The 27,500-nt window shown below is 44.1% G+C and overlaps 3 protein-coding genes across 4 annotated transcripts in view; 2 read left to right on the top strand and 1 right to left on the bottom strand.

Moving 5' to 3' along the window:
- LOC121711266 (kinesin-like protein KIF3C) overlaps positions 1-2,136 on the bottom strand; it is a 21,144-nt gene extending 19,008 nt beyond the window's left edge. For both annotated transcript variants that reach the window (XM_042094681.1, XM_042094682.1), the window contains exon 1: positions 169-2,136. In XM_042094681.1, the coding sequence (XP_041950615.1) occupies positions 169-1,602 (1,434 nt within the window). In that variant the 5' untranslated portion in view covers positions 1,603-2,136. The remainder of the gene's footprint in view (positions 1-168) is intronic.
- Positions 2,137-4,753: 2,617 nt separating this feature from the next.
- rab10 (RAB10, member RAS oncogene family) lies at positions 4,754-22,678 on the top strand. Its single transcript, XM_042094845.1, has 6 exons — positions 4,754-5,472; positions 14,794-14,854; positions 15,937-16,075; positions 18,543-18,632; positions 19,817-19,918; positions 22,115-22,678. The coding sequence occupies exons 1-6, from the start codon at positions 5,346-5,348 to the stop codon at positions 22,199-22,201; spliced, it is 606 nt and encodes a 201-aa protein (XP_041950779.1). The 5' UTR covers positions 4,754-5,345; the 3' UTR covers positions 22,202-22,678.
- Positions 22,679-26,640: 3,962 nt separating this feature from the next.
- The window catches only part of gareml (GRB2 associated, regulator of MAPK1-like), a 25,938-nt gene continuing 25,078 nt past the window's right edge, over positions 26,641-27,500 (top strand). Inside the window, exon 1 of the mRNA XM_042094853.1 lies at positions 26,641-26,977. Within this exon, the coding sequence (XP_041950787.1) occupies positions 26,866-26,977 (112 nt within the window). The 5' untranslated portion in view covers positions 26,641-26,865. The remainder of the gene's footprint in view (positions 26,978-27,500) is intronic.

Here is a 27,500-nt window from a genome sequence, read left to right as displayed (position 1 = left end):
ACACTCAACACACAAACATAGATGAGATTCTCAGACTCACACATAAACACTCTGTCACTCACTCTTTCACATGCACACACACACACACACACACACACACACACACACACAAACACACACACACACACACAAAATCACACACAAACACAAACATAGACAGACACACACCTTGACTTTAGTGGTAAGAAGCTCGGCGGCCTCCTGCTCCTTCCTCAAGTCTCCCACCATCTTCTCCTTCTCCTCCAGGAGCCTGTGCTTCTCCTCCGCCACCAGGCTGCGGTCATCCATGATGGCTGCCTTCTCCTGCTCCAGTCTCGCCTGTTGCTGTTGCACATAGGCCCTGGCCTCCTTCTCCACACTGCTCTCCTCTACCTCCTCTACCTCCTCCTCGTCCTCCTCCTCTTCATCTTTCAGCTCTCCATCAGACTCCCCATCCTCTGTGATTCGCTTCATCTTCCTCTCTTTTCTCTCCTTTGTCAAGACCCCTCGCTTGTCCAGCTGGGCCTTCAGCCTGGCGATCTCCTCCTGGAATTCCCTCAGAAGAGCGTCTTTGGGGTCCTCGTTGACGCGCGGCTTGTTGCGGATGTTTTTGGCGCGGTTGGCGTAGCGTAGCGTGGTGAGGCTCTCCTCGTAGTTGTAGGCAGCCGGCCCAAGGGTGGCCACCATCAGTGTTTTGGCGTTGCCGCCCAAGGAGTCCTGGAGCAGCCGCGTGAGTTTGGAGTCGCGGTAAGGGACGTGTGAGCTGCGTCCGTCCACCAGCGCTGAGATAACGTTCCCCAGCGCTGACAGTGACAGGTTGATCTTGGTGGCCTCTTTCAGACGTTCTCCCCGGACGCCGGTCTTGGCCTGCCGCTCGCTGCCTGCCAAGTCCACCAGGTTGAGCCTGCCCACCCGAATGTGGTTTTGCCCATCGGGCCCCATCTGACTGCACTCCACCGTGATGAGAAAGATGGCATGCGAGCGCGAGCTGTGCTCATTCATGTTTGTGAAACCAATGGAGCGCGTTTGGTTGCCCACGTTCATTACATGCTCGATCTCTTTGACATTCTTTGTAACGAAGGAGGATAAGTCACGGATGTAGACCCCCGAATCCGGGTTCTCCTTGAGCTCCAGCTTGCGGCTGTGGTCCTTACCGAGAAGGTCCCGGATCTCCTCCTGGTAAATTTCCAGGTAGGAGGCGCGCACCAGGTACTGCTGGTTCTGTGAGCGAGATATATGCGTGAATATGTGTTCGAACGTGTTAGGGATGATACCGCGCTTCTCCGGATCCTGCCACTGGCCCTGCATGGTGTATGTCTTCCCAGTGCCAGTCTGGCCATAGGCGAAGATGGTGCCATTGAAGCCTTGAAGAACTGAGTCTATGAGCGGCCGTACAGTCTCGTCGTACAGGTCGCCTTGCTTCGAGCTGGCATCATACACTGCGTCGAAGGTGAAGGATTTGAGGAGCTCGCCGGGGGCGGCCCGGGGGTTCCGCAGCGCGACCTGTCCCAATTTTACATCCATGTCAACGACATTCTCGTAAGCAGCCGCCTCCTCCTTCTGGTTGAGCGGACGGCACCGAACCACCACCTTTACCGTCTCACAATTCTTGGTTTTGGACATTTTCTTCTTTGATTCCGGGGTGTCAACAACAAAAATCTGAAACCTTGCTCACGAGACTGATCAAATCAGCTGTCATAAGGCATCACGCGATGGTAGACTGTATTTGCTGCGTCTACTGTAAGCATATTTACTCTCCCCCCGAATCTCTGCTGCGAAAATTTCATAAACAAAAGACAGCGCTAGCCGCACACAATAACCAATGAATGAAATCATACACACGTTGTCGCTCGTAAACACCCTTTAGATCACGTTTCAACAGCAGTGAAGTGATAATCCGTGCATGTCGGTGACGCCTTGGCTTTCCGCCGCTGCAGCCCAGCCCGAGTCGGCGATGCAGCTGCTCTTGCCACTGCGATGGGGGATGCGGCGGCTCCGTGCCCCAATGAGAGCTAGATCACGCATACACACACAGAGATACACACAAACGCCAATAGACACAACCCAACCCGTACGCATACGCACACTTTACGTTGTCTCATGTAAGCAAGTCCTTTTTACATCACTGCAGACGGACCATCGTTGAACCATGGGAAACTGAGTTTTAATTGCCCTTCTGCTCACCAATCACTACAAGGCTTTGGCAAACCAGTCTAATCCGCGTCACATTAGACATTTTTTAAAAATATATTTGCCAAGACTGGCGTCATTCGGCAACAGAAAACGGTACAAAAAAATAGCAGAATTAACTGAAGAAATTGTTCACCATTTCCTTTCAGTCCGGATCTTATCCAACAACAGCTATTTTAGACTTATTTGTGGGTTATAAAACATCTTCAGTAGGATATACTCGAGAGTCCAGATGAGAAATAGCCCAATGTACCTATTAATGCCCATAATATCATAAATAATCCAATAAGGGGAAAAGCGCATGGTAAATTATTATACAATTCTGCCATCTACTGGTCAGATTGGGAAGTTATAACACCGCCTATATCATACATTCACCAACAGAGGGCAGTATCGTACCTCAGAAAGCGTCACAGTAAACCCGGTCATGAACTCTACTATTACTATTTCTCATCCCAGGGTAGCCTATAAGCCAAATAAAAATGAATGATGATGATGATGATGATGATGATGATGATGATGATGATGATGATGATGATAATGATGATGGTAATAATAATAATAAAAAACGACAATAAACCCAGTTCTGAAAGTAGGGGGAACATCATCGCCTCCACTGCACGTATTCCTTCAGTTTAGTGTCAGTTCCTTAGATATCCGGTGCATAGACTCATTTTCACAGCTGTAATTCAAAATTATGTTTTTTTAATGTAAATGTAAAAATTTATGCACATTCCACCATGGATGTACAATTCAAGGAGAATCTGTAAAATCGTCTGGCCCAATAAAATCTAGAGCGAAGACATCGCAAAGAAACACAGAAATCAAAATGTCATGCAAGGGCATAACTCGTTGGCTTTTTGCATTAAGCAAAACAATTCAGTTGCTGAATTATGCAATAAAGATGTCCAGTTTTATTCAGTGTGAATTGAGATGAGACAGAAGCAAAGGATATGACACAGAGGCAGCAAGTTGTCTAGCCTATTGTGTCATAAAAAAGAAATAGACCTAACCATTAAATCTGCAACAAGAGGAAGTAAATACAGACCTGAATGCCCCTTGTATTCTGTTGGCAGAGCACTGTCTACTACTACTGGGTACAAGGGCTTGATAGATAGATAGATACTTTATTCTTGAATTTCCATTAGGGATCAATAAAGTATCTATCTATCTATCTATCAAGCCCTTGTACCCAGGCATCGGTGTATCCGTGGGTTGCAATGCCAACCATGATAAATAGAAGATCTGGCACCAAGGAACAAAGGAAGTGCCCCGAGATATCTAGACAGGCTTTGGACTCTCCTTGACTGATAACATCTAGAAACTGTTGGGACACCACAGTATGTTAATTATGCTAGCTTTATTTTTGCAATGTTTCACTTAAAATACAACTAACCAAATCCACGTACAGGCCTTCTAACACAAGAGCATTCCTGCCTGCTAGTGGAAGCTGTAACAACTATAACATTGCAGGGTCTCGGCCAAATAATGTTAAACCAGGCATCACGTATGAGAGTAAACTAAAACAAAATGTACTGTGTCAATGCACAGCTGCCTAAATAACTATTTCAGTTTAACCCTTAAAGAAATGAACGTTCTAAAGAATATCTGGGTTCATTGAATTCAACATAGAATTTTAGAACCTTCAATTGTTGCGGAACTTAGAACGTTCAAAAACCTACACCTTTAAGGGTTAATAAATAAATAAAAACATATTACGCGTTCTTTTGCTTTCGGGCCTGGACTAGCTCAAACCTCTGAGGACCTCTCTGAGCAATTGGCCAAACCAGATGTTAAAGACTTGCAAGTGTAGGCCTATCTCTTTTGCCACACCCACTGTGTGGACTTGCTTCACACACAGAGCGTCAGCATAAGTTGCTTACTCAGGCTCTGCTCATTGTTAAATCAGTAGGCCTTTCGGCCAAATTATTCTATTGCTCATGGAAAGCAAATACCAGCGTTGTGTAATGTGTAATTAATAGACTATGAATAACAAAATGTTGTTGACACAGTGAAAACCCTTACAGTTCTTGCAATGTAACAGCAGGTTGCATTGCTGTGTACAGTAACTGCAGCCAGCGAGAGGCAACTCAATAATTTACACTGCATCAATATTCTTGTAGGCTAGCCTAGGCCAGGGCCTACAATTTAATCCATGACACACCCGGCCTCTCTTACATTATTGCCAGATGACATCACTCAGTTTGACTCATACATGTAACTTAAGTACATTCGTCACCACATCAGTTGGCAAAATCGTGACACAATTTCTCATGCAGATGGGTTCTGCCAGCTAACGCAGGGCACATGGAGGTATTATATAGCAGGGCAGTGCCACACGGCTGAGTCAGTCATCAGTCGGAGAACACCATAGGAGAACACCAGGCAGCCAGTAGGCTACGAGAGCCGACATGTCCGGATCGGACTCTGACAAACATTTGCCCCTGATACATTGTAACGTCAGAAACGCCCTCTTGCCCCTTGTCGGTTGACCAACTTTCTAATCAAAAGCAGAGCTGCATTTGAAAGGCAGCAGTACAAGCCAATCACATGTGGGTGTATGATATGGAAGGCGGGAAAGAGGCGTGTCAATAAACTAGGGTGTCGCCTTGGTGGGTCCATTCGAAGGCGACGGCGGTCGTCTATGTTTCGGTTTCAAACAATTCGGGAGATATAATCAGGATAACAAGGGTGTTTATTCTCCAAAATATTGTTTCCGAAACCCTTTTACTCTCCCGGACTGCTAATCCAGAGTCACTGGAATGAAGGGGTATGCCACGAATTTGAATTAGCTCGCTTGTAGTTTGAAGAAAGAGTAAGTCGGGTTGAGGGGAGCCATTTTGTCCCGACTGTGTGGGAGAAAGGAAGAGTGGGAAAAGGGATATCTCACAGAAGAGGAAAATCCAGCTCCCTCTTTAGACAACAGGACAAGCCAACTGCACGGCTGCGGGTATCACCGTGAGCTAGCTAGCAAGCTATCATCATCAACACCCTTCACTCAAGTGCTATGGTATTGATTGAAACCTGGTAAGGCGAGCTAGCTAGCTAAATATCAACAAGGATTTCTACAAATTTATCAAGCTGTTTGTTCGATTTGTTAGCGTGGCGATTGCTCACCTGGTCCCCGAAGTGGATTTTGACATAGTAACATTAGTAAATTTACATTTTTTATATAAATGGCGAAGAAGACATACGATCTGTTATTCAAGCTTCTCCTGATCGGAGATTCTGGTGTTGGGAAGACATGCGTGCTGTTTCGCTTCTCCGACGATGCGTTCAACACCACCTTCATCTCCACCATAGGTGAGTTTACCGGGGCGTGTGTGCTTTGGCAAGATCGCTTACAGTAGGCTAACACGGCTTTCCCGTTACTACTGGACTCATCCGAACCACATTTGGCTTTACCCATCTCGATCAAACTGGCCATCGGCCATCTAATGTTAACAATTGGTATGCAAACAAGGTTGTCACTGGCGAGCTAACAAAGAGGCCTGGTTTCCACTCAAGTTTGCAAACTGTGGACCTGCTTGATGACTAGTTTTAACATTCTGCAGCTAACAAAGCAAAATAGTGTTACCGTTTGGCTCAGTCCACTGCTAGGACTGTTAACATGAAGTGAAAAGTAATGTTAATACTGCCATGGTAAGTTCCAATTTCAACCTGCCTATTTTTGCAGTTTCAACTAGGCAGCTAGTCATGGTACCGTTAGCTATTTAGCTAAATCTGTGTGATTTTAGCCCATGACGGATGTTGCATGAACGATTCAATGAACGCTATCTTACTGAATGCCATTCAACTTTAAATGTTGTTGAGAATAATAAATCACATTGCAATCAAAATTCTACATTGATGTGTAACTGAACTGAAATCATACAGTAGAGTTGGTGGCATAAACAGTCATTCTACTAGCAACGGCATTTAAACAGCGATTTAACGTTAGCTGGCCAGTAATGAAGAAGTACTAGCCAGCTCTCCGGCTAACTGGCTAGCGTTAGCTATCACTTTCCAAGTTCGCAGCCTTACCAAGGCCCTCCTAGCCCTCTGATTGCGCTGTCAAGTTGAACAGAACCTATTGTAACCACGATATAAACAGTCTAATTACTTCATTAGTAAACGCTAACAATGTTTGGAACGTCATGAACGTGCGAGGAACTGGCGTGATTTATTGTGAGTTTGTCCAAAACCATAATAAACAATTCATTAGCTTGGCGTCATTATTCTCGCCTCGACGCATGCGTAAACTACGGTCACGCCAGTCTTATGATTGCTAAATACACCGAAAGAAGCGTCTGTCTGTCTGTTTTGACCATGTTTATGCGATAACGTGGTACATGCATGATGACCAAACGTCACAACTAAGTGGATCCTTAGTCGATGTGAACAGAGAGTTCGAAGAGGAGCATTGGGCCTTTAGAAAGGGGTTGTTTCCATGAGGCCTATTGTTTTTAAGTTCTCTGTTAAAGAGAAGTTAGTCTGTGTGACATGTATTGATGTCAGTAGGTGAAATTTGAATGTTGTTTTGTCATGGGTTAAGGTGATTACGACAACACTACGGTGGAGACATTAGTTTATCCCACTGACTTATGATGGTCATCATTTAGCGAGATCTGATATTTTTGGATATTCATTTTGAGTACAGTGTTTCTGAATATAGTTCTGACTTAAGTTACATTTTAGTAGAAAGGATTTTGATTTATTTTCTTCAGAGTGATCCTTTTAGTATGGTTATGAATGGAAAGGGACTTTTGTGTGTTTGAGTTATGACAGGATGATTAGGTCACAATTTCAAAATTTGTCAGGTTGGACATCCACTTTAGTGTCTGTGCAGAGCAGCTGCACTCTCACCAGCAATCTCTCGGCCTATGAGTGGTTTGTTTTTGTGTTGTTTTCCCCATATTGTAGTGTGTCACTCTCCATTGAATCTAGTAAAGTGTCACATTTCTAGTTCGAGGTGTTGGTTGAGAGCATCTGTAGGCTTTAAATTAGGGCCAGGCTGGCGTAATTGTTAACCCTTAAAGGAGTACCGTCACACCGGTGTGACGGGAATGTTGAGAAATGAACATTCTAAAGAATATCTGGGTTCATTGAATTCAACATAGAATTTTAGAACCTTCAATTGTTGTGGAACTTAGAATGTTCAAAAACCTACACCTTTGGGTTGACAGAACCAGAGGCTCTCATGGTGATGAAGTTCATAATCAGGCCTAGTGTTTGGAGTAGGTCTTGCGTTGTAGTGTCAAAGGGAAGACAACATTTAGAGTACCTCTTAAGAGGGTCTTTGTCATGGCATTCTCATCTTCTTTGATTCCTTTGCTCACCCTTTGCTTATCCCGTGTTCCCCAAGATCTGATGGCCTCCTCTCTGTGTCTCTCTCCACTCTCTGTCCTTCCCGGTCTCCGCTTTGGTTGACACTGCGTTCATACCTTTGCTCACACATGGAGAATGCAGCTGCAGTTGCTCAGCGTCTTAAAATACTCACCGGAAACTCCCCTTCGGATCCTCACGGCAGCTCAACTTTCCACAGGAAGGCTGGAGCCAGCTCCACTCCACTCTCTGCACCTCCTGTCCGTTTGGGCCCCACCAAATAGACACCATGGAACGTGCGTGTGTGTGTGTGTGTGTGTTTCCTGCAGAGTTGTCTGTGTGTGAGCAACCGTGCAAAGCTAGCATCGAAAGCACTAATTCTGGTATCCAACAGCCACATTCACATGTGATTGCAATGAGAACAGAATATCTCGGTCATGCCAGAGGGAACTAGAAATGCTGGGAATTCACAATCTCAATCACGAAAACAAGATCCTGGAATCCTGGAATGCCTGGCAGGACAGAGCCCATCCCACAGCCGCTGAGAACTTGGTGTCGACTTACCTGCTCATCTCTGCTGGTCATCAGATGATCACAGACCTACAGTCACCAGGCTGTCCACAGCAGAAAGGCTGAACCCAAACTAGACTCTTCGTACCATCACATTGCATTTGTGTATTCACTCACGTTGAGCTGCAGAGGTGCAAGTTGGTGCATGTTCTAAGAGTATGTTTGTGCCTCAGACTGTTTGCTGCTGACAGAGGTGGTAACACTGCATTCTCTACTGTGTGTGTGTCCTGTAAGATTTTCATTTCATATCCTTCATATGAACTCATCTATGATCAGCTATTAGAACCTACTCTGCAAGACATGGCTTTGGAAAGGGTACATCTGGGAACCCCTGACATAAAAGACCAGGAACACTGAGGTGACTCGCGTTACAATCACAGCCTCCATTCAGTCGCAAAACATCAAACCGATGACCTGCCAAGTTGTAATGATATGGTTATTACAGCAAGATTGATTTTTTCAACTGAGTGATTTATGGAACTAAACCTGGTTGCGGAGATCCACGTCCAAGGGGTGGCCTACTAATTGCGCTGCCTGGACACTTAATGACATCATTCAGCCCACACGTTTCTCTCCTGTGTGCCCACATTCGAGCGACTGAATGAAAGATGGCGGATGTGGTGTGGTGGGCTTGTACATGGATGACATGGGCGAAGCTAGGGAGGTAGAAGACTTGCGCAGGATATTCTCTTTCATTCATGTCAAGGCCCCTGTGATGGCAGTGGAGTGCTGTGGATGCTGATGTGTGGTCAGAATGCTGTGTCATAAACCCTGGCACATGCCCTGCCGAACCAGGACCTCAGGATATATGTGACGGGGTGGAGGATGATATCTAGGCCTATACAATTAATTAAACAGCTGCCTCTCTGCTGATTCAAGTGCTGATCTTTGAAATCAAAATAAGATTTTCTATTGACAATATTGGGCTATCCGTGTTTGTGTGGCATGGCATGCAACCATCTAAGTCCTCTCTATACTGATGATTAGATGATTACCAGCCCTGGCAAATAAACTCCTTACAGGATCCTCTTTGATGCAGCTGCTAGTAAACCCTTGTACTGAGTCTCAGGGTGTTCAGCTGTTCCGGGAACAGTTTGGTGAAAAATCTGTGGTCCAGCTGATGATGAAAGGCCTCACAGTCCTGCATTGCGCCTCTCTAGAGCTGCCCTACAGTCTCTGGATCAGTGCACACATGCACACATCCTGCTGCGGAGCGACTCTCCTCCTGAACAACTTCCTGTCCTCCTCCTCTCCCGCTGTGCCCTCCGCGTTAAAAGGCCGCGGTGTAGAAGAGCGGTGGAATGTGTTTACCACCAGGCCTCTCTCTCTCTCTCTCTCTCTCTCTCTCTCTCTCTCTCTCTCTCTCTCTCTCTCGCTCTCGCTCGCTCGCTTTCTCTCTCCTCACCCCCATCTGTCAGCTTCAGAAGAATGAGTGTTAAAAACAGGCCGATGAGCAGAAGGAAGCTCTTACAGACCGTCAGGAGGCGAGGCCATGTGTTGTCTGCCTGGTCACGGTTCTGTCAGCCCTGAAACGCAGGGGTTCTTCTGGATTTGGGGTTGCCTCACTTGATGGTTGGAAGAAGGCGCTTGTCAGAAGTGAACAGTAAAGGGGGTTGGGTGTGTGGAATTGTTCAGCTCGCTAACAACAGGGCTTGTCCTCCATCCTGCCTAGAAACTGACATTTTGTAAGAAACGAATTGAAGAGCGCGGTCAGGCTTGGGTGTGTAACATTGTGTGTGTGTGTGTGTGTGTGTGTGTGTGCGCGTGCGCGCTGATGTTAGCTGATGGCCCCTGACCAGTTCCTGCTTAAATGGCCACTTCCTCCCTTTGGAACACCAGAGGCTCATGGGTCGAGTTCTGATTGGCTATCCCAAGCTCTGAGCTCTCCTCCGTTCCATTCCTCTGTGTGTGTGAACAGCTCGGGTTTCAGCTGTAACTCTCACACTGCGTGACCTCACTCTGAGGAATGGTTCCGTTCAGACCGAGCGAGAGGGAGAGCGAGAGGGTGGGGAAGGGAATTGCCATGTTCACCCAGAGCGCAAGTTTTTCTGAAAAGAACGACCAGTGAGAAACTCCTTCCTCCAGAACACATGCCTCTCAATGGCTATCTGTCTAATGGTAACACTGTTAAGTCCAGTTCAGCCATAGTCACATGCCCCAATCTCCCTTCACTGGATTGCCTCTTAAACGTCATCCTTTGACAGCCTTTCCCTGCTGCAGGAATTTCTTCATTTTGTGTTTTGGTCCATCCTCGCTGTCTTGTCTCTGCCCCGCTGTTGGAAGATCTTGATAAAGTTATTATCTTCATCAATTCCGAATCAAATCAGGCAAAGCCCTTCCAGCTGTATGGGCCCAGATACAAAAGGGTTAATTTTTCATTTCACTTCCTTTGACCAAAGTTTGTCTGAACTGAATAAACAGCTGGATGACTTAGCAGAAATCCATCTGTTTCTGACCAGAGGAATGTGAATAATTTCAGACTAAATCTCAGTTGTTTCTCCTTAACTTCCCTAGTGCCTGCTACACGACAAACTGAATACTGCCTCTGTCAGAATGCTCCCAAACATTTGGGGTACCGATGTTATCAGAACCGAGAATAGTTAGGCCTAGAGCTGGGCGATATACCGAATATACTCGATACATCGCAGTTTGCTGTATCGAGTATTTCACCATCATTTTTTTAAGTGGCAACACTTACTTCGCCTTTTCATATCCCTATCTCTCTTAACCTCTCCCCCTCCCTCTAAGTAACAACGTGAACAACGCACATCACACAATCCCCAACCAATCCTGAACAATCTATTCAGATGAGGGTGTGACGTCTAGGTGTAGTAGACGAGAAGTGAACTTTCAGTTTAAAAGCAGCGGTAGCATTTCTACCTATGAGTAGCGTAGGCTAGTGTTGTTCAACAATGAGCTAGGTTAATAGATGGAAGCAGTTCTGATTTGGTTACATGAAACGAAAAACGAATCGGAATAGCAAGGGATCTTCAAATCTTAAAGTTACAACGATATCCGTGCATTAGGCAGAAGGACTACTGTCTATGTCTAGTACACGTCTGACTGTTTCAAAACGACAGCGCCAATGCGCACATTTCACTCTCCACACATGCATTTCTTGTGCTAAATGTTCGTCTATGCTTCCCTCCAGATTGATTTTTAAATTAAATTTATGAGGTCTGTGCATTTGGGCAGATTAGACTACTGTCCATGAGTGCATGTGTCTCAAAACGAAAACGCAACTGTGTCTTATTTATCAACCAACAACCAAACGACTAATTAAGCATGCACGCAATAAAGCATGCACCACCCTTCTATCCCATGTAAGCCATCATCATTCATATGGAGACATATCAGTGACAGATTAAAACAAGCTACATTCTTTTGGAAAGTTATGAAGAAGAATGAAGCCATGCAAAAAAGAGAAGTGAGTTAACGGTTTATCCTGAAGAGTGGATAGGCAGAGGGGCCTTTCAAAGAAGGCAGGGAAAGAAGAATAGAGGATGATAAAGCCAAATAACAGGCCGTTATGAATGCCCTGCAAATAGGCTAAAATAAAACAATTGATGTAGCCTACCCTGTTTAGGTGTGTTGATAGTTTTGCATGCACACTTTCCCCTATGAGAAACTTTCATAGTAGGCTACTGGCAAGAATTCAAAATTACTTTCACCCCTGCTTTTACATGCAAATTTAAAATAGAAACCACCTGTGAATAACCAAGAATGTTTTAACAGGGTGAAAGTGAGAATTCATGAAGTCCTTTTGATAAAATTTCAAAATATCAAGATGTATATCGTGAAATAGACTAAAAATTGCGATATTATTTTTTTTTTGCCATATCGCCCAGCCCTAGTTAGGCCTTAAACTGTTTGTTCTTGGTTATGGGGAATTAGCAAGCCTCTGTTGACATCCAGTCACTGTTTTTCCACTAGAGAGCTTTTGAGCTCCACTTGAAATGAACGTCAGTGCTCATTCAGCGTTAGACTCCTGGCTGAAGAGGGAAAAAATTGCAGGGCATGTACCCATCATAGGGGTAAATGTCACAGAAGTGTTGTGCTAGATGCCATCCCCAAAGATCCCCAACACCCACACTCCAGTTTGAGTTCTTGGTCCCTACATAGGGGGTTTCCCTATTCTAGCTGAGCGCTTTTGAGAGACTGTGAGCCTAAACAGAGCTGTGACCTCCCCCCCTAAAGGTAGTCATACACAGGGACACCTTTTGAGTAATGTTGCTGGGCAGTGTTGCTGAGTGATTGGGTACTTCCCCATTGACACTGGGCAATGAAATGTGAGAACTTCAATCATGAGTGATTATCTTCTGCAGCGTTCTAATAGAATATTAAAAAAACAGTCAGGGCATTGCCCAGCAACGTTGTTTAAAAGGTTGCCGACATATCACCCCTTTACGGTTTCTAGTTCTGCATTATGTGATGTTAACAATAGTTCCCTTAGCCTACTCTTTGTGTTGTCAAGAAATCTTTAGTGGAAACGCAGGTCTGATTGCTCCCGTTGCTTAAGCAGTTGGCTGTGCTCCCCTGCTATGTGAGCGGAGTGGAGTGTTACACATCTTGATTTCTTCTCCCTGCTGAGCTCATCTGGCCTTGACACCCCCCCCCCCCCTTCTCTCCTCCTGTCTTCTCTCTCTCTCTCTCTCTCTCTGTCTTTTCCTCTCTCTGCCTGTGTCTTGGCTTGGTATGGCTAACACTCAAATGTTGTGTAAGGGTGACTCATGTAAACTGATTTGGATTTCTTTGTTTTCCAATTGCTGGTCACCACACCTAGTGAGACTGGCCGCTGGGACTGACTGTGAAACAGCTGTAACAAACGGGGACTGATAATTAATGTGGAATGCAGAGTCAGTGTGACCCAGAGGATTTTGGGTAATGTAGGAAGTATTTAAGAACCTTTGTGCGTATGGTCTGTGTACTATGCTGATGTAGTTCAAATTGTGGGTTTAAAAGATAAATTGTAGGTCAAAAATGATGTTGCCCACAAGATATGCCTGTATAGAAGTAGAATTGACCGTTTCACTGAGGTCACGCGATTGTTTCCTGAGAAGCACACGTTGATAAATCGTTCGCACGTACGTTGATAAATCGTTCGCTATCCTCATGCAACTTTTCTAATGTCTGTCACTTTAGTTTAATAGAAATGCTAAATTCAGGAGTACAAATGGTAAAGGTTTCATGACCTGCAGGTCATAATTCTGGGTAAAGCAAGATTGTGCCACTGCCCAGCTAGTGGTCCAGGGTGAGTCAGAGTTGTTTGCTATTTAGCTCATGGGCTTCAGTTTGTCTGATGAGTGATTGAGCAGTTGTGGCAGCACCTTACACACACACACACACACACATATACATACATATATATATATATATATATATATATATATATATATATATATATATATATGACTCTGCAGAATATTCTTATCTGATCTGAATGCAATAGAAAGCGCACACTATTGTTCTCCAGCTGAAGGATGACTCTTGCTCACACTGCCCTCCCCTCTCTCTCACTCACACACACACACTTGATGTGCCTCTCGTTTGTGAAAGACTCTACTGTGTGGCCTCACGGCGAGCAGGAAGTGGAGCCTGAGGCTTCTAGTCAGGCCGAGTGGAGATGCTGAGCGCAGGGAAGATGGTGCCAACCGTGCCAGTCTCCAGCAGCGCCGGCTAGCATGGCCAGACTCAGAACTGGCGCCTCCACCAAAACCGAAACCACCGCCTGATGCCACAGTGCAAGGACAAACCTGCTTTTGCAACGCTAGAAAGCTACCATACTGTACTTTGCCTCGGTAACTGCTGTAGTAGTCCGTAACTGTCAGGGCCTTCCAGTCACTTGTGCCAGTGGCATTGTAGTCATCTTTTTCTTTTTCTTTTTTTTTTTTTTAAGTATATTTTTTGGGCTTTTTGCCTTTATTTGGATAGGACAGTGAAAATAGGCAGGAAGGAGTGGGAGAGAGAGATGGGGTGGCATGACTGCAGGCCGGACTCGAACCTGGGTCCCCGTGGGCACTTGGCACTGTAGCCTGTTGCACCACAGCCCCCCACCCCCTGTGTGTGTGTGTTGGGTGTGGCAGAGGCTGCTTGGGTGTGTCTCCACCAAAACCAAAGGCTAGTGCCACAGAACAAGGACCAAGCTGCTTCTGCACCGCTAGTTTGCATCGTTAACTGCTGTAGTGGTCTATAAAGGGCCAGGGCCTTCCAGTCACTTGTACCAGTCGCATTGTGGTCATGTGGAGTCTGACAGATCTTGATGGTCTACTCCTAAGCAGTTGCATGGCTCTCTCTGACATGATCCCATGCTCTTTAGTAGGGGGAGTGTCTTGGGAGTGCTGTTGAGTGTGGTAGAGACTGCTTGGGTGAACCACCTACCCAGGGGTGCGTTTCCCAACGGCATCGTTGCTAACTAATTTATGGTTTTGCGCAAGTTAGTGGTTTTGGGAAAAACCCCAGTTTAGTGTCAGTTTTGACTCGTTTTTACCGGTCCGTATTTGTTTAAATGCACCCTTGTGGAGAGCTATTAGATATTGACATCTGTATGAGCCCTTACAAACGCACAGCGGTTGACCCCCTAAACACAATGGCATATGCCAGTACTCTTTGTTAGTACCGCCAATCAATCCTGTGATGCCAACCAGTTTATCCTCACCGTGCCCACACACACACACACACACATACACACACACACACTCAACTCCTGCTTACTGATTCTCTAATCGTCCTGCTATTTGTCTTTTTATCCAGGAATCGATTTTAAGATCAAAACAGTTGAATTACAAGGAAAGAAGATCAAGCTACAGATATGGTGAGTAGTTTGCTGCTGGGAAAGGGCATGTACAAACCCCACTGACCGTGTTTGGCCCTGTTTTGTTGACTGCTATTTTCACAGTTCATTACTAATTTGTACTTTGGTTGCTAAAAGGCACTAAGTGCTGATTTGACTTTTCCAAAGAACTTTCTTAAATCTGCGTCTTCAAAGGCACAGTGCCCTGGGTCGTAAGCCCCCCCCCCCCCCACACACACACACATACACACATACATACATGCAGACACACATACACACACACCTTCACACATAAACTCACACGCGCACACACACACACACATACATACACAGACACACATACACGCACACCCTCACACATGCAAACCCGCTTGCACACCCTCACACACACACAAGCAAGTGTGGGCAGACTGCAATGTTGTGATGTGAGGTCATCCATCACCTGTCAGATCTGCTGACTGGCATGAATAAACACTGCTGCGTCTCACTGCCACGTGTTGTGGTGTTGTTTAGCGGCTGACCTGAGAAGCCTCCCGCTTGGCAAAGCTGCTCGCTGCGTCCACGAGTTCATATCCGAGGCGCTCTCACACATGCTTTTCACTTCAAATGCATGTGTCCATCTGTGCAAAGGCACAGAGGATATGGGGGGCAAACGACCTGCTTTTGTAATTAAAATGTGTGTGTTTGTGTGTGTTATGCCAACAGCCAATTAAAGGGAAGTTAGGCAGATTCATATTAGAATTAATTTTGCATTGTGGACATTTATTGAGCAAATATGGTATTTCCTGTTAAGTGTTTGTTTATTTTTTTGATCAATGAGGAACAGACTTTAGTGGTGAGGTGTGTGTGAAAAAACACACAGTTTTTGTCTTTGTGAGTCACTGTGTGCGTGTGTGTGTGTGTGTGTGTGTGTGTGTGTGTGTGTGTGTGTGTGTGTGTGTGTGTGTGTGTGTGTGTGTGTGTGTGGTTTCTGTCTGCTCTGCAAAGGCAGAGAAGAGATGGGGAGGGAAATGGACCTGCTTTTCTTTGCCAAATCTCTTAGGTGTATTTAGTATGTTGTTTATGTGTTGCTTACATGTTGTTGTTTACTTGTTTGTTTACAGGGACACGGCAGGCCAGGAGCGATTCCATACCATCACCACCTCCTACTACAGAGGCGCCATGGGCATCATGCTGGTGTATGACATCAGCAACGCTAAGAGCTTTGAGAACATCAGCAAGTGGCTGCGGAACATTGACGAGGTGAGCTCTGATTGGTCAGACTGGACTGCACCAGACACAGACGACAGTGTGTGTGATCAGTAGTCTTCATCGACTGCAGTTTTAGCATTGGCGTAACCACATTTATCTTAGGTTTCTCTAGCGCAGGTCTTTGTTCTTAGAGACAGTACAGCAAGGTAATTTGCTAACAGCCTTGACTTGCAGACTTGTCTCGGATGAGCAGCATAGTTGGCAATGGTGACTTATTTTACTAATTGCTCAAATTTTCAAGTTGAGAGTCTATTTTATTTTATAATATTTTGTTGTCATTTAAAGGGCCCTAAAGAGTTTTTTTACCTTAATATAATGTTTCCAGAATCATTTTGATGGCACATAAACTCTTAATAGGGCAAACGACTCTACTGCTACACTATGAGCAGGTCTTATCGCTTGTAAAATAGCCATAGGACATTGCTGTTTGGGTAGGAACCACTGCCACCCCCCGCAATAGAAACGGAAAAGAGCTGTTATGCTATAGACTGTACAGTACAAATAGGCTACTTAAAACAAATTCAGTGCATTCCCTCTATAGTCTCTGTTTATAGTTGGTGGCAAAGACGCACATTTAATTAATTTATTACTGCGCTTCTGAACTGCAGGGGGACCCTGAGAGCAAATCTTCTTTAGTGCTAGCCAGGCCCACATTAAAATGTAGGATGTGGGGACTCACCGTTCGCAGTGCTCAGTCCGAGGGGCGGGATAATCTGTTGTCTTTCAAATTCCCTCTGCACGCAATAGGATAGCGCTACAACCAGGCTTGGAATTTCACCATTCTGGGGGCAAGGCCACTTGGCCTTCAGTTGGGCATATTTGGTGGAGGGCACAAAGGCCACGTCAGGGCACCAAGGCCAAAGTTAACTATACAGTAGTAGGCTATAAAAATTATCAAAGTTGTATTTAGCCTATTCACTGCAGTAGACCTGCATCACTGTATAAAACATTACAAAAACATGACATATTACATAGAACTGTAAATCATCTGATCATCTAATATGTACAGATATCTAGGTTATATTTAACATTTATTTTATATTTGGCCTGTTATGAAATCATGTATTGAACAAATAGCCTAGATGCATGCTTAGCATTTTGTGATCATTAAGGCTACTTTCACAAACTCTTAGTCAGCTGTCCTCTGATTTACTGATATCTAGGCAATATTTGTAACATTTATTTTGTATTTGGCCCATTATGAAATCATGTGGAACAATTTAAACACATTGTAAAACTTAAAGCCCAAATTTGGAGACATCCATGCATGTCGAAATTTACTGCAAATTCAAAACTGGATTACTCTGGAACGGCTAACTGTACAGTGGACTGCTTTACACCTTTGTGTTCGGTAAGGTCTGCTGTTTATTGTGATATATGGTTTGTCACGTGTTAAACGAAGGGTTCGTGAAGTATTCCACCGAGATGAATGGGTAGGGAGATGGACGCAAAACCTTCAGTAGAATTAAATAATAAGATTAAATTGAATTATATTATTTACTTTTCTCGCGAACCGTTCACCACAGCAATTAGCGGCTAACATAATTTAAAAACTAAGAAAAAGCTCTTTCAAGTGATACTTGTGATGTCTGTGTGATGAGTAGGCTACTTCGCGAGTAGTTCAACTGAGAATAATAGATGAATTTGGACGCACTTTCTTTTTGCGCTGTCACTGCGTAAAAGACTAAATTAATTTGCGCTGTGAATGTTAAGATTATTTTGACAGGCCATAGGCTAAATAAAAATCGCTATTAGTAGAACGCAAAGCAGAATATTGAAAGAAGGGGGCACCAAGGCCACCGTGGCCTGTAAACCTCTGATTTTCAAAGGGGCATCACGGCCAACGCAAGGGGCAACGACCGTCGTGGCTGCCGTGAAATTCCTACCCTGGCTACAACTCATGAGTCAACTTTTGTCAACTTAAAAAAAAATTAAATCGTGTCGCACTGTTTGCCAACAGCAACATCCATCTTCTTTGTTTTCAAGTAGCAGGAAATTCACGCCGAACCGTTTCAACTCTGCCATCAATCATTATGTTAAGCCCGCCTAACGACTCTATACACGATGTGATTGGCCCTATCAAAGTGTAATTTTTCCAGCTCGCAAGCCAACGGAGAGTTGCTAGACTAGCCCGAGCAGGAAGTTACATTTGCTTACATGTACGCCTAGATTTCTAGGCTACTTTAGTGCTGCTTTAACACTCACAAATGTGTTCATGTGCGACTTCAAAGCCTCCACCGCACAGGAGACCTCGTTCAGCGTTCTAGTGTCAGTTTTTATACACATTAGTGATGATGACACCACTACGCTGGAACTGTGGAGATAACAAAAAAAAGTGAGGCAGTGGAACAGATATGGAAATTATGAGGCTTGTGAATTCCTGCAGTTTGATGTTCCTGGAGACGACCTCCATATGAGTGTGCTGATTACTGGAATCCTCTCGTTTTCCCCCCTTCAGCATGCAAACGAAGACGTCGAGAGAATGCTGCTAGGCAACAAGTGTGACATGGAGGACAAGCGAATCGTACCAAAGGCGAAGGGGGAACAGGTGAGGTCATACTGAGTGAGTGTGTGTGTGTGTGTGTGTCCATGTCTGAATTTTGTTTATGTATGGAGGCTTATGTCTGCTCTTGTTGTGGCTGTGTTCAAATACTGTTAGGAGGCCAAAGAGCAGCGATCTGTCTTGCCTAGCCTGTCCCTCCTCCATTTGTGTGTGTGTCTGTGCGTGCGTGCGCGTCTGTCTTGCCTAGCCTGTCCCTCTCCTCCATTTCCGTGTCTGTCTGTCTGTCTGTGTCTGTGTCCGTCTTGCCCAGCCTGTCCCTCTCCTCTATTTCAGTGTGTGTGTGTGTGTGTGAGTGTCTGTATCTGTCTTGCCCAGCCTGTCCCTCTCCTCCATTTCAGTGTGTGTGTTAGCCGCCGGGTCTGACCGTTTTAAGTTCAGTCACATGAATAAGGAGTGTTTACAAACTAGAGTTGTTTGTCCAGGGTCAAGTGTGAGGGTTGTGAAACACTTGCACAGAACACACAATCACTCCAAGTGGAAATCCAATCCACAACGATTCTCATGTTCTCTGGCCAGACACACACACACACTCTTACTCTCACATATGAGAGGCTTCATAGCCTCTTTGAAGCTACTTCACAGCAGTGACTCTTGATGGCCACTGTTTTGAGCCTCTGAACATTCTATGACCTCAGCTTAATTATGAACCAACAGAAATGAAGTACACAAGCCCCGTGCTTTCTGAAGGACAGCCTATTTTTTTTTTAACACCAATATATACAAAGCCTTGTTTTTGTCAATGTCTGAGTGGTAGGTCTGGGTACATGCAGTCCGGACAGTTAAACGTAAATGCCACAGTGAGACAGTTTAAAGTCGAGTGAGATGGATTAGGTTGTTCTATACTGCTGTCGCTTAGTCATGTCTACGTAATGCCATCCATCAGGAACAGGGCTTGTCTGAGTATGAATGATTGTCACCTGTGTGTGTGTGTGTGTGTGTGTGTGTGTGTGTGTGTGTGTGTGTGTGTGTGTGTGTGTGTGTGTGTGTGTGTGTTTATATGTCTGTCTTGTTTGTGGTTGAAATCGTGCTCAATCAACTTTTATCCTCACACTCTCACACATACATACACACACACACTTGATTCCCTGCCACATATGGCTGATGTGCAACTGTGCTTATTATAGACCTGACCTCTCTCTCTGTTTCTATTGTTCATTCTCTGTCTCTAGATTGCCAGGGAGCATGGTATCCGTTTTTTTGAAACAAGTGCAAAAGCGAACATCAACATCGAGAAGGCATTCCTCACGTTAGCAGAAGACATCCTCAGAAAGGTGTGTGTGTGTTTGAAGTTGACTTGGGTGTAGAGTTTTGTTTGTATACAATTGCAGGAATCCATCAATGTCTTTCCTTAAATATGTTCTCAATATATAGAAAATAGTAGAAAAAGTAGTAGTAGTAAACACTTAAATACATTTTCCACATCAAATATCAGAAAGAAATATCTTTGTATGCATCAACTTTTGAAAAGTTGTGACATCTATATCAAAATCTTAGTCCACTGATATCAGATATAATGGGTCCTTGCATGAGCCTAAAATGGCTTGAATTACGGCTCATACACACAGTTGCGTTCCATCAACGCATGCCAGTGGGTGTTCCCGACGGTAGCTATTAGGGCTTTGACTCCGAACTTCGTTATTCGAATATAATTGAATTCCCTCGAATGATTATTTTAAAAATTAAAGATATTCAAACACATTTTAGGGATCTCTTAATATTCGAACCTGTAGCCTATGGAAATATTTTTTTGTAAATGTATTTGGTTGTAGCCTAAACGTTGTTTTCAATTCAGATTCCGAGGTTTTTTTCACGCCTTCTGAAGTGAAATCGCGAGCTCATTAGCAAGGCTATTATTGGCCATCTGGGCTCCTGTAGGTTAGCATCCTGGCTGGTTCGCGCTTAGTGAGCAGCTCCCACATAGACATTTTTATTTTAAACTTAACCTTCCTCTGATTTTAATCACCTTAGTTATCAATCAAAGCAAAGAGGGAAAAGAAATGGCAACACAATCATTAAAAACACTCAAATAAATAAATGTGCAGATAATTCTGAATGAAAAGCAGCACTGGTTGAAGCCTGGAAATATTGTAAACAAAGTAACGTTAGCTTAATTTGCTAGTTTATCATAGTCTATGGTTAGACTGTTCAGTTTCCCCACGTGTGTTTAAGTTTCAATTGAATACTTTTTCTCCTTGGGACAGGCCCGTTTGAGTCTTGGAAAATACTTTTCCATTTGCATTGGGATTGAGATGATTAGAATTTAGCAGTCAATTTGAATGCAGTAGTTTTGAACAAATTTGTGTAGCGTGCTAATGATGCTAACCGGATTTAATAGCAATTCAGCCAGTCGTCTTGCACGATTAATGTTTGGATTACATGTGCATGCTGAGGAGGGATGCGCTTGTTGAGACGGAGAGAGAGAGAGTGCACGGGGGAAGGAGAGTCTGTGTTGAGGTAACGTTAGGCCTACTTCTACCGCCTACTCTGGTAGAGTTTGACATACTACAATGCAAGATATATTTAGCCTATTTTATTTATGGACAACATAAGGCAGGAGGTGTGTGTTGCTTTTAATTATGAATGTTCTATCGAACGTATTTTTTATTGATATCGATTACATGTGCTATACATATCGCTATCGTTGTATCGCCCAGCCCTATGCTCAATAATAACAATTTTGACACACGCATTTACTCAGCCTTTCGTGCACGTAGTCTATTGACATTGACTGATACACTGCCCTCTGGTGGACAGAACAAATAGAACTTAAGTTTGATACCAATATCGGTCTTACGGAAGACATTTAATGGTTAAAATATTATTAATACATATTCGAATATATTCGAATTTTAATATTAATAATCAAACGAACTTCGAATATGATTTTTGGGCAAAAGTCAAAGCCCTAGTAGCTATGCAAATGACTTGAAGTATAACCGTAATTTGATTGGCTGGTGCCGTCCGTCGATTGGCTTGATTAGCTGGTGCCGTCCGTCGGTGCAGCAACAGCTGAACTTCTCAACGCAAGCGACGGGAGCAACGTGACGCAACGGACCCACAATTCAGTTCGGCAACAGATGACGTAAGCCCATGTAAAGTGGACGGGATGTGTCTCCAGCACTGCAACGCACGCAACTGTGTGTGTGAGCCGTTAGGGATTTGATTGTTGTCATTCCACTATGTCTGATTTAGCCTCATTCAGTTTCATAAACATTTGGCACGATAGTAAGAACACATTTTTCTTTTGCAAGGGTTTTATTTATTCAGAAGATTTTTAATCCGCATATCGTTCAGTAACGCCCATTCCGTACACAACAAATGTGGTATTTTTTGCACACATAAAAATGTCTGTCTTGGTGTGTGTGTGTGTGTGTAACCGATGTCGATTCCCTAGTTTGTGTTTGTATTGCCAGTGTGTGTCCATTGTGTGTTCTTAAGTGACATGCCGTTGTTGTGTTGTGTTTCAGACGCCCGTAAAAGAGCCCAACAGTGAAAATGTGGATATCAGCAGTGGAGGTGGTGTCACAGGGTGGAAGAGCAAGTGCTGCAGCTGAACAACCTCACATAGACTCACTCTCTCACACACACACACACACACACACACACACACACACACACACACACACACACAAAAAATAGGCGCACACACTGACATTCACATGCACAACACACACGAACACACACACAGTTTCTATCTCTTCTCACTCACTCTTTTCACCTCCCTCTAACACCTCTCCCTCAATCCTCTGCTCTCATCTGTTTATCTGCCTACTCACCTGCTCTCTCTCGCTCTCTCTCTCTCTCTCTCTCTCTCTCGCTCTTTCCCTCTCTTCTGTCTTTCTCCTTCCATCTCTCTCTGTGTGTCTTTCTGTCTGTCTGTCTCTCTCTCTCTCTCTCTCTCGCTCGCTCTTTCTCTCTGGAAATAAACCACTTCTCTAACACCCTTCCTGTTCTGCTCATCACTGCTCGCTGACGATCTGGTTTTTATTCCTCAGAAGGAAAAGGCTGTGTAGATAAAAAGAGAAATCATGTCCTGTTTATTGTCTTTTATTTTAAACCATTCAAATAAGAAAGAAGAAAAAAAAATGACGACTCACTACTCACCACTACATTTTTTTTGTTTTTGTTTGTTTGTGTGTGTGTGTGTGTGTGTGTCGGCTAGAGTATGCGCATTTCATTTTTGTTTTGTTTTTTTATTAAAAGCGAGACTCCTGCCAAGGACTCCCCTTAAGGAAACTCTCCCTCCCCTCCATTGGTCTAAAACATAGTATGACACAGAGGTTATGAAATGATATTAACGATTAGTAGGATTTAACACATTGGTTACTTTTGTACAGTAGTGGGGTTTGCATTGTGAGCTGTAGGTGACATTTCGGGGGTGCCTCTGTCCTTCCCCCTCCAGCTGGGGTGTGTTACGTCAGGTGCCTTACAGGGAGCCCCCTCCCCCTACCCATCTACCCCCACTCAAAAAATACCCCCCTTTCCCCTCTCCACACCTACCCCCATCCTGAGCCTCCAGCCACCACCGGGGTAACCCCCTACCCATCTACCCCCGCTCAGAAAATACCCCCCCTCCCCTCTCCACACCTACCCCCATCCTGAGCCTCCAGCCACCACCGGGGTAACCCCCTACCCATCTACCCCCGCTCAGAAAATACCCCCCCTCCCCTCCCAAGCACCTCCATCCCCCACCTTTCACTTGCTTTCCTGTACACTCTCACACCCTACTTACCACCCATCCAGGACTCCAGGCCTGGAGCACACAGCGACGGTGCAGAAGCGTTTGAATTTCTCCTGCTCCAACTAAGAGAATGGCATTATTACAATTTATAAATATAATTGAGTACTCCTTATTAATCTGTATTATTTTTTTTCTGTATCTTTTTTTTTTTTTTTTTCATTTTTGTTTTGGTTCTGAATTTATTTACATTAAATTTGCTTTTTCCCTTTATTATTATTATTATTATTATTATTTTTTATTTTTTTTATTTTATTTTACCTTGCATGCTCAATTGTCTTTTGGTCAGAGACCTTTTGTAAGTTTGCTTGGTTGGTTCTCTTGACAGGGATGTCGCCTACTCTGCAAACATTTTAAAATAGAAGAGAGAGATCTCTGATATGGGAAAAAGGGAGGGGAGGGCATTCTCTTTGGAAATTCAAACGATTTTGCAGATCCATTAAAAATAAGCTTGTTTAAGTTAAAAATGGTTGTGCTTTTATTGTCATCCATTATAGAAAAGAGGGACATAATAGTTGTGAATAAGTAGTTATAGTTGTTCCAGAAGTTCCAATCTGAAGACATCATTCACTTCAAACGTGGATTCCTGCTTGGTTAGACCACACCTCTGGTGACAACTGGAAACACACAGACAGACAAAGACAAACATTTAGGGGAATTCAAGGGAAGTTTCAGTCCATGCCAGTTGGTCATTTGCTCTCTAGAATGGATCAGCTGAAAACGTTGTCTATAACCAGTTTGGACATTACCAACCTTGTGCAGAAAGTCCCTAAGAGTTTTCATTCCATTATATTCCAGAAATTCCATGACCCGTGGGAACCCAGGTCATGGAATTTCTGGAATATAATGGAATTTTGATAAAGTCAATTCCAGAAATGGAAAGTCAGGGAATTGTATCATATTTGGGGCAAAGTCATGGAATATCAGGGCATTTTGTTGTAGTAGTTTAGAATATACTTGCCAAAACACAAATCTATTTCCCACACATAATTGGTGTATATGTGGTTATGAGCGTTACGGCTTTTTTGAATGATGATAGTTAGCCCAACTTTGTTTATTCCATGCCCATTTATTCATATTCCGCTCTAAAAAAAGTGAAAGATTCTTGAATGCTGCTCTGAAATCTTATCTAATTATACGTCATGAAAATTCAAGGTTTTTGTCAGGGAAAAGTCATGGAATTTTACACTTGACTTAGAGTGGGAACCCTGCCTGTAATTCCTGATCTCTGCCACATGGGGTGTCCCCATCAGCATTGCCTGGTGCAATTTGTATGCATGACTAAAGGTTAACCCTGACCTGACCAAGGACGACCACCAAACAGCCTTAATTTGTCAAGTAGAAATGTCTATCCTCTCCAGAAATTATAGCCTGGTAAACCAAACTCATTCACAAAGTGAATAGTCTGGTCACTCATTTTGGAAACCTTTCCAACACTGTGAGCGTAGACTTTGCACTAACTTTGGTTAGGCTGGGCTAATGGGATTCATAATGTTCCTACTTCACCTAAACAGTCAGATAACAATGTATGTGGGCCTGACTTTGGTGTAAATAAATGTACACCTTCTTCCGACTGCAATTATTGTTGCAGTAGGCGTTGCTACTATTGTTTACCACAGCTACTTCCGATTTTGAAACTATAGCGTCATCCCCTATCGTCGCTGATTGTATAGTATATAAGTATAAGTATATATACTCTTTTGATCCCGTGAGGGAAATTTGGTCTCTGCATTTATCCCAATCCGTGAATTAGTGAAACACACTGCACACAGTGAACACACAAGTGAGGTGAAGCACACACTAATCCCAGCGCAGTGAGCTGCCTGCGGCGCTCGGGGAGCAGTGAGGGGTTAGGTGCCTTGCTCAAGGGCACTTCAGCCGTGGCCTACCGGTCGGGGTTTGAACCGGCAACCCTCCGGTTACCACTGGGCAGGTATTCTACCGACCAATGGAAACATTAGTGAGCTATGGTGTTTCAGACCATTATCTCCTTGAAAGGAGATCTAGGTGGGTGTTGCCAGGCTACAGAAAATGCACAAGATGGTCACAAATCACGGATTCTTCCGGAGTCAGGTCATCTTATAGTTATGGTTCACTCGTGGTCCTGACTGTCAGAAGGTCATCTCATAGTTATGGGTCACTTGTGGTCCTGACTGTTAGAAGAATAGACATGTATCCAGCATCCACAGGGCTATGTTTTGCTTTCAATAATTATTGTTTAATGAATAACTACTTTCTTATTTGTTCAGTGTAACTGGAATACACAAACATACACGAGACTGTCTTTACTGAAGTGGAATGATTGGGTTATTATTTGTCAACATGTGCCCATTGTAAGATGGCCCATTCTGGATTTAAGCCTTAGGACATAGCATTAAACTTAGTCTACCAAGCCTCAAGGCAAATATAGGCTATGCCATATTTTGTAACGTTCACCATCACAACAATTTAAAGGAACTCTATATAGGTTACACTGTACAAGACATTGGATGAAAAGACGTGTGTCATAACATGAGCAGTTATTGCCCCCCTGTGGTTATTTTCATTACTACAGGTGCGATTCAACTTGCTGAGCTGTCCAGGGGAGGGCAGTGGGGACCATCTCTCAACCCGAAATGAAATGGGCTTTGGGAAGAGTAGTGTTTCTCTCTCCATTAGGAATATAACTTAATTTAACATGGCATGGGAAATCATTTATTAACTGAATTAAAGTAATGCTAAAAAGAAACATCAGAGTTTAATGAGGTAAGAGAACTAGCGGTGGCATAGGCTACACTTACCCATAAGCATACAATCCCAATTCACTATTACAGTCAGGTACTGCAGATCTGCATCAGCTTATTCAAATGATCCAGTAGCCACAACATCCGTTGATCTGCCTTTCATCTCGCTTCAGTGCAAGGTTGCCATGAACATCCTCAGCTCCAGCCAGCCCCTCAGGTTAGTAACATCTACAGTGCCAGGTTGCCTTCAGGAACTGGGATATGAATGTCTTCCGGTTAGAGCATCTAGATAGGAACGAGGAAAGGGTCGTGGAAATCCAAACACGTGAGGGAATGAAAGAAGCAGACAGGCCTGACACACTGATGACTAGGACCTTACTTGTCCCTGCTGTTTGGGCTAGTCCTACTTACAGAAAAGTCAACCAATCTTAAATGCTAGGGATTAATTTAAGACAAAGAAATTATTATACAGGATGAGGCGATAGGTGCCTACAAGCAAATACAATGTTGTAGGCTAACCTTACATGTATAGGCGCAGCGTTGGGTCAGTGATTCGCTGTGCGCGTGAGGAGGGTGGCGCTAGAGCGGTGTCCCAAAGAGCGCGCGGCTCCATCGGGCTGCTACAGCACACAGCTTATTCACTCCCTCAACATGGCGAGAGTCGACGGTGCCTTCGTCCCCCATACATCCAGTGGAGTTTGCTTGTCACAGTTGGCGACTGTCTGCGCGGCTCTGGCTCAATTATGAAGAGGAGAAGATGGAGAAGTTTTCGGCGAGCATTTCCGACATCTCCTGGAGCGCCGTGGCGCTGCCGCTGGACCTGGTGGTCAGCAAATTCAGACTGCCGACCCTTGTGAGACTCAACCCAGGTGGGGAAATAAAGATAATACTCTTTTGCAAATCTTTAATGCCTGGAGTCAGTTATCTCCAGACTGTGCGCTGCATGTCACGTGGTTTGAGAATTGAAAGGACGGTTTACTTGCTTGCGCCAAAGTCAATCTGTCAAAGCAAAGCCAAATTTAGATTCCTCTCACTCTCTTTTGGATTGACATGGTGTTCTAGCCATCAGTGCAATACTGCAAGGACCAGCTTAATAATTCCCATTAATGTTTAAATCCAACCCATTTGTTGTTAAGTAGGCTACTGTTAATGTGATTTTTGACAGATTTTGTTGTTGTGGAGAGAACATTTATTTAAGAGTTGGCACGGAACGACAAAGTGTCTGTTGTATTCCAAAAGTGCTCCAGCGCTTTTCATATGGTAATGTTGTAATCGGTCGCCGAGTGTCCTGAATACTAACCAGCGTAGCGAGAGAAACACTCAAGTTTGACACATTGTTTCCTCATCCCAGAGAACGAACTTGCAACTTAATAACATCGGTGTCTTAAATAC

Source organism: Alosa sapidissima, chromosome 6, assembly GCF_018492685.1.
Source record: "Alosa sapidissima isolate fAloSap1 chromosome 6, fAloSap1.pri, whole genome shotgun sequence".
NCBI classification, from domain to species: Eukaryota; Metazoa; Chordata; class Actinopteri; order Clupeiformes; family Clupeidae; genus Alosa; species Alosa sapidissima.
The sequence above is the reverse complement of the archived record's forward strand: the minus strand, read 5'-3'. Positions and strand labels throughout refer to the sequence as shown.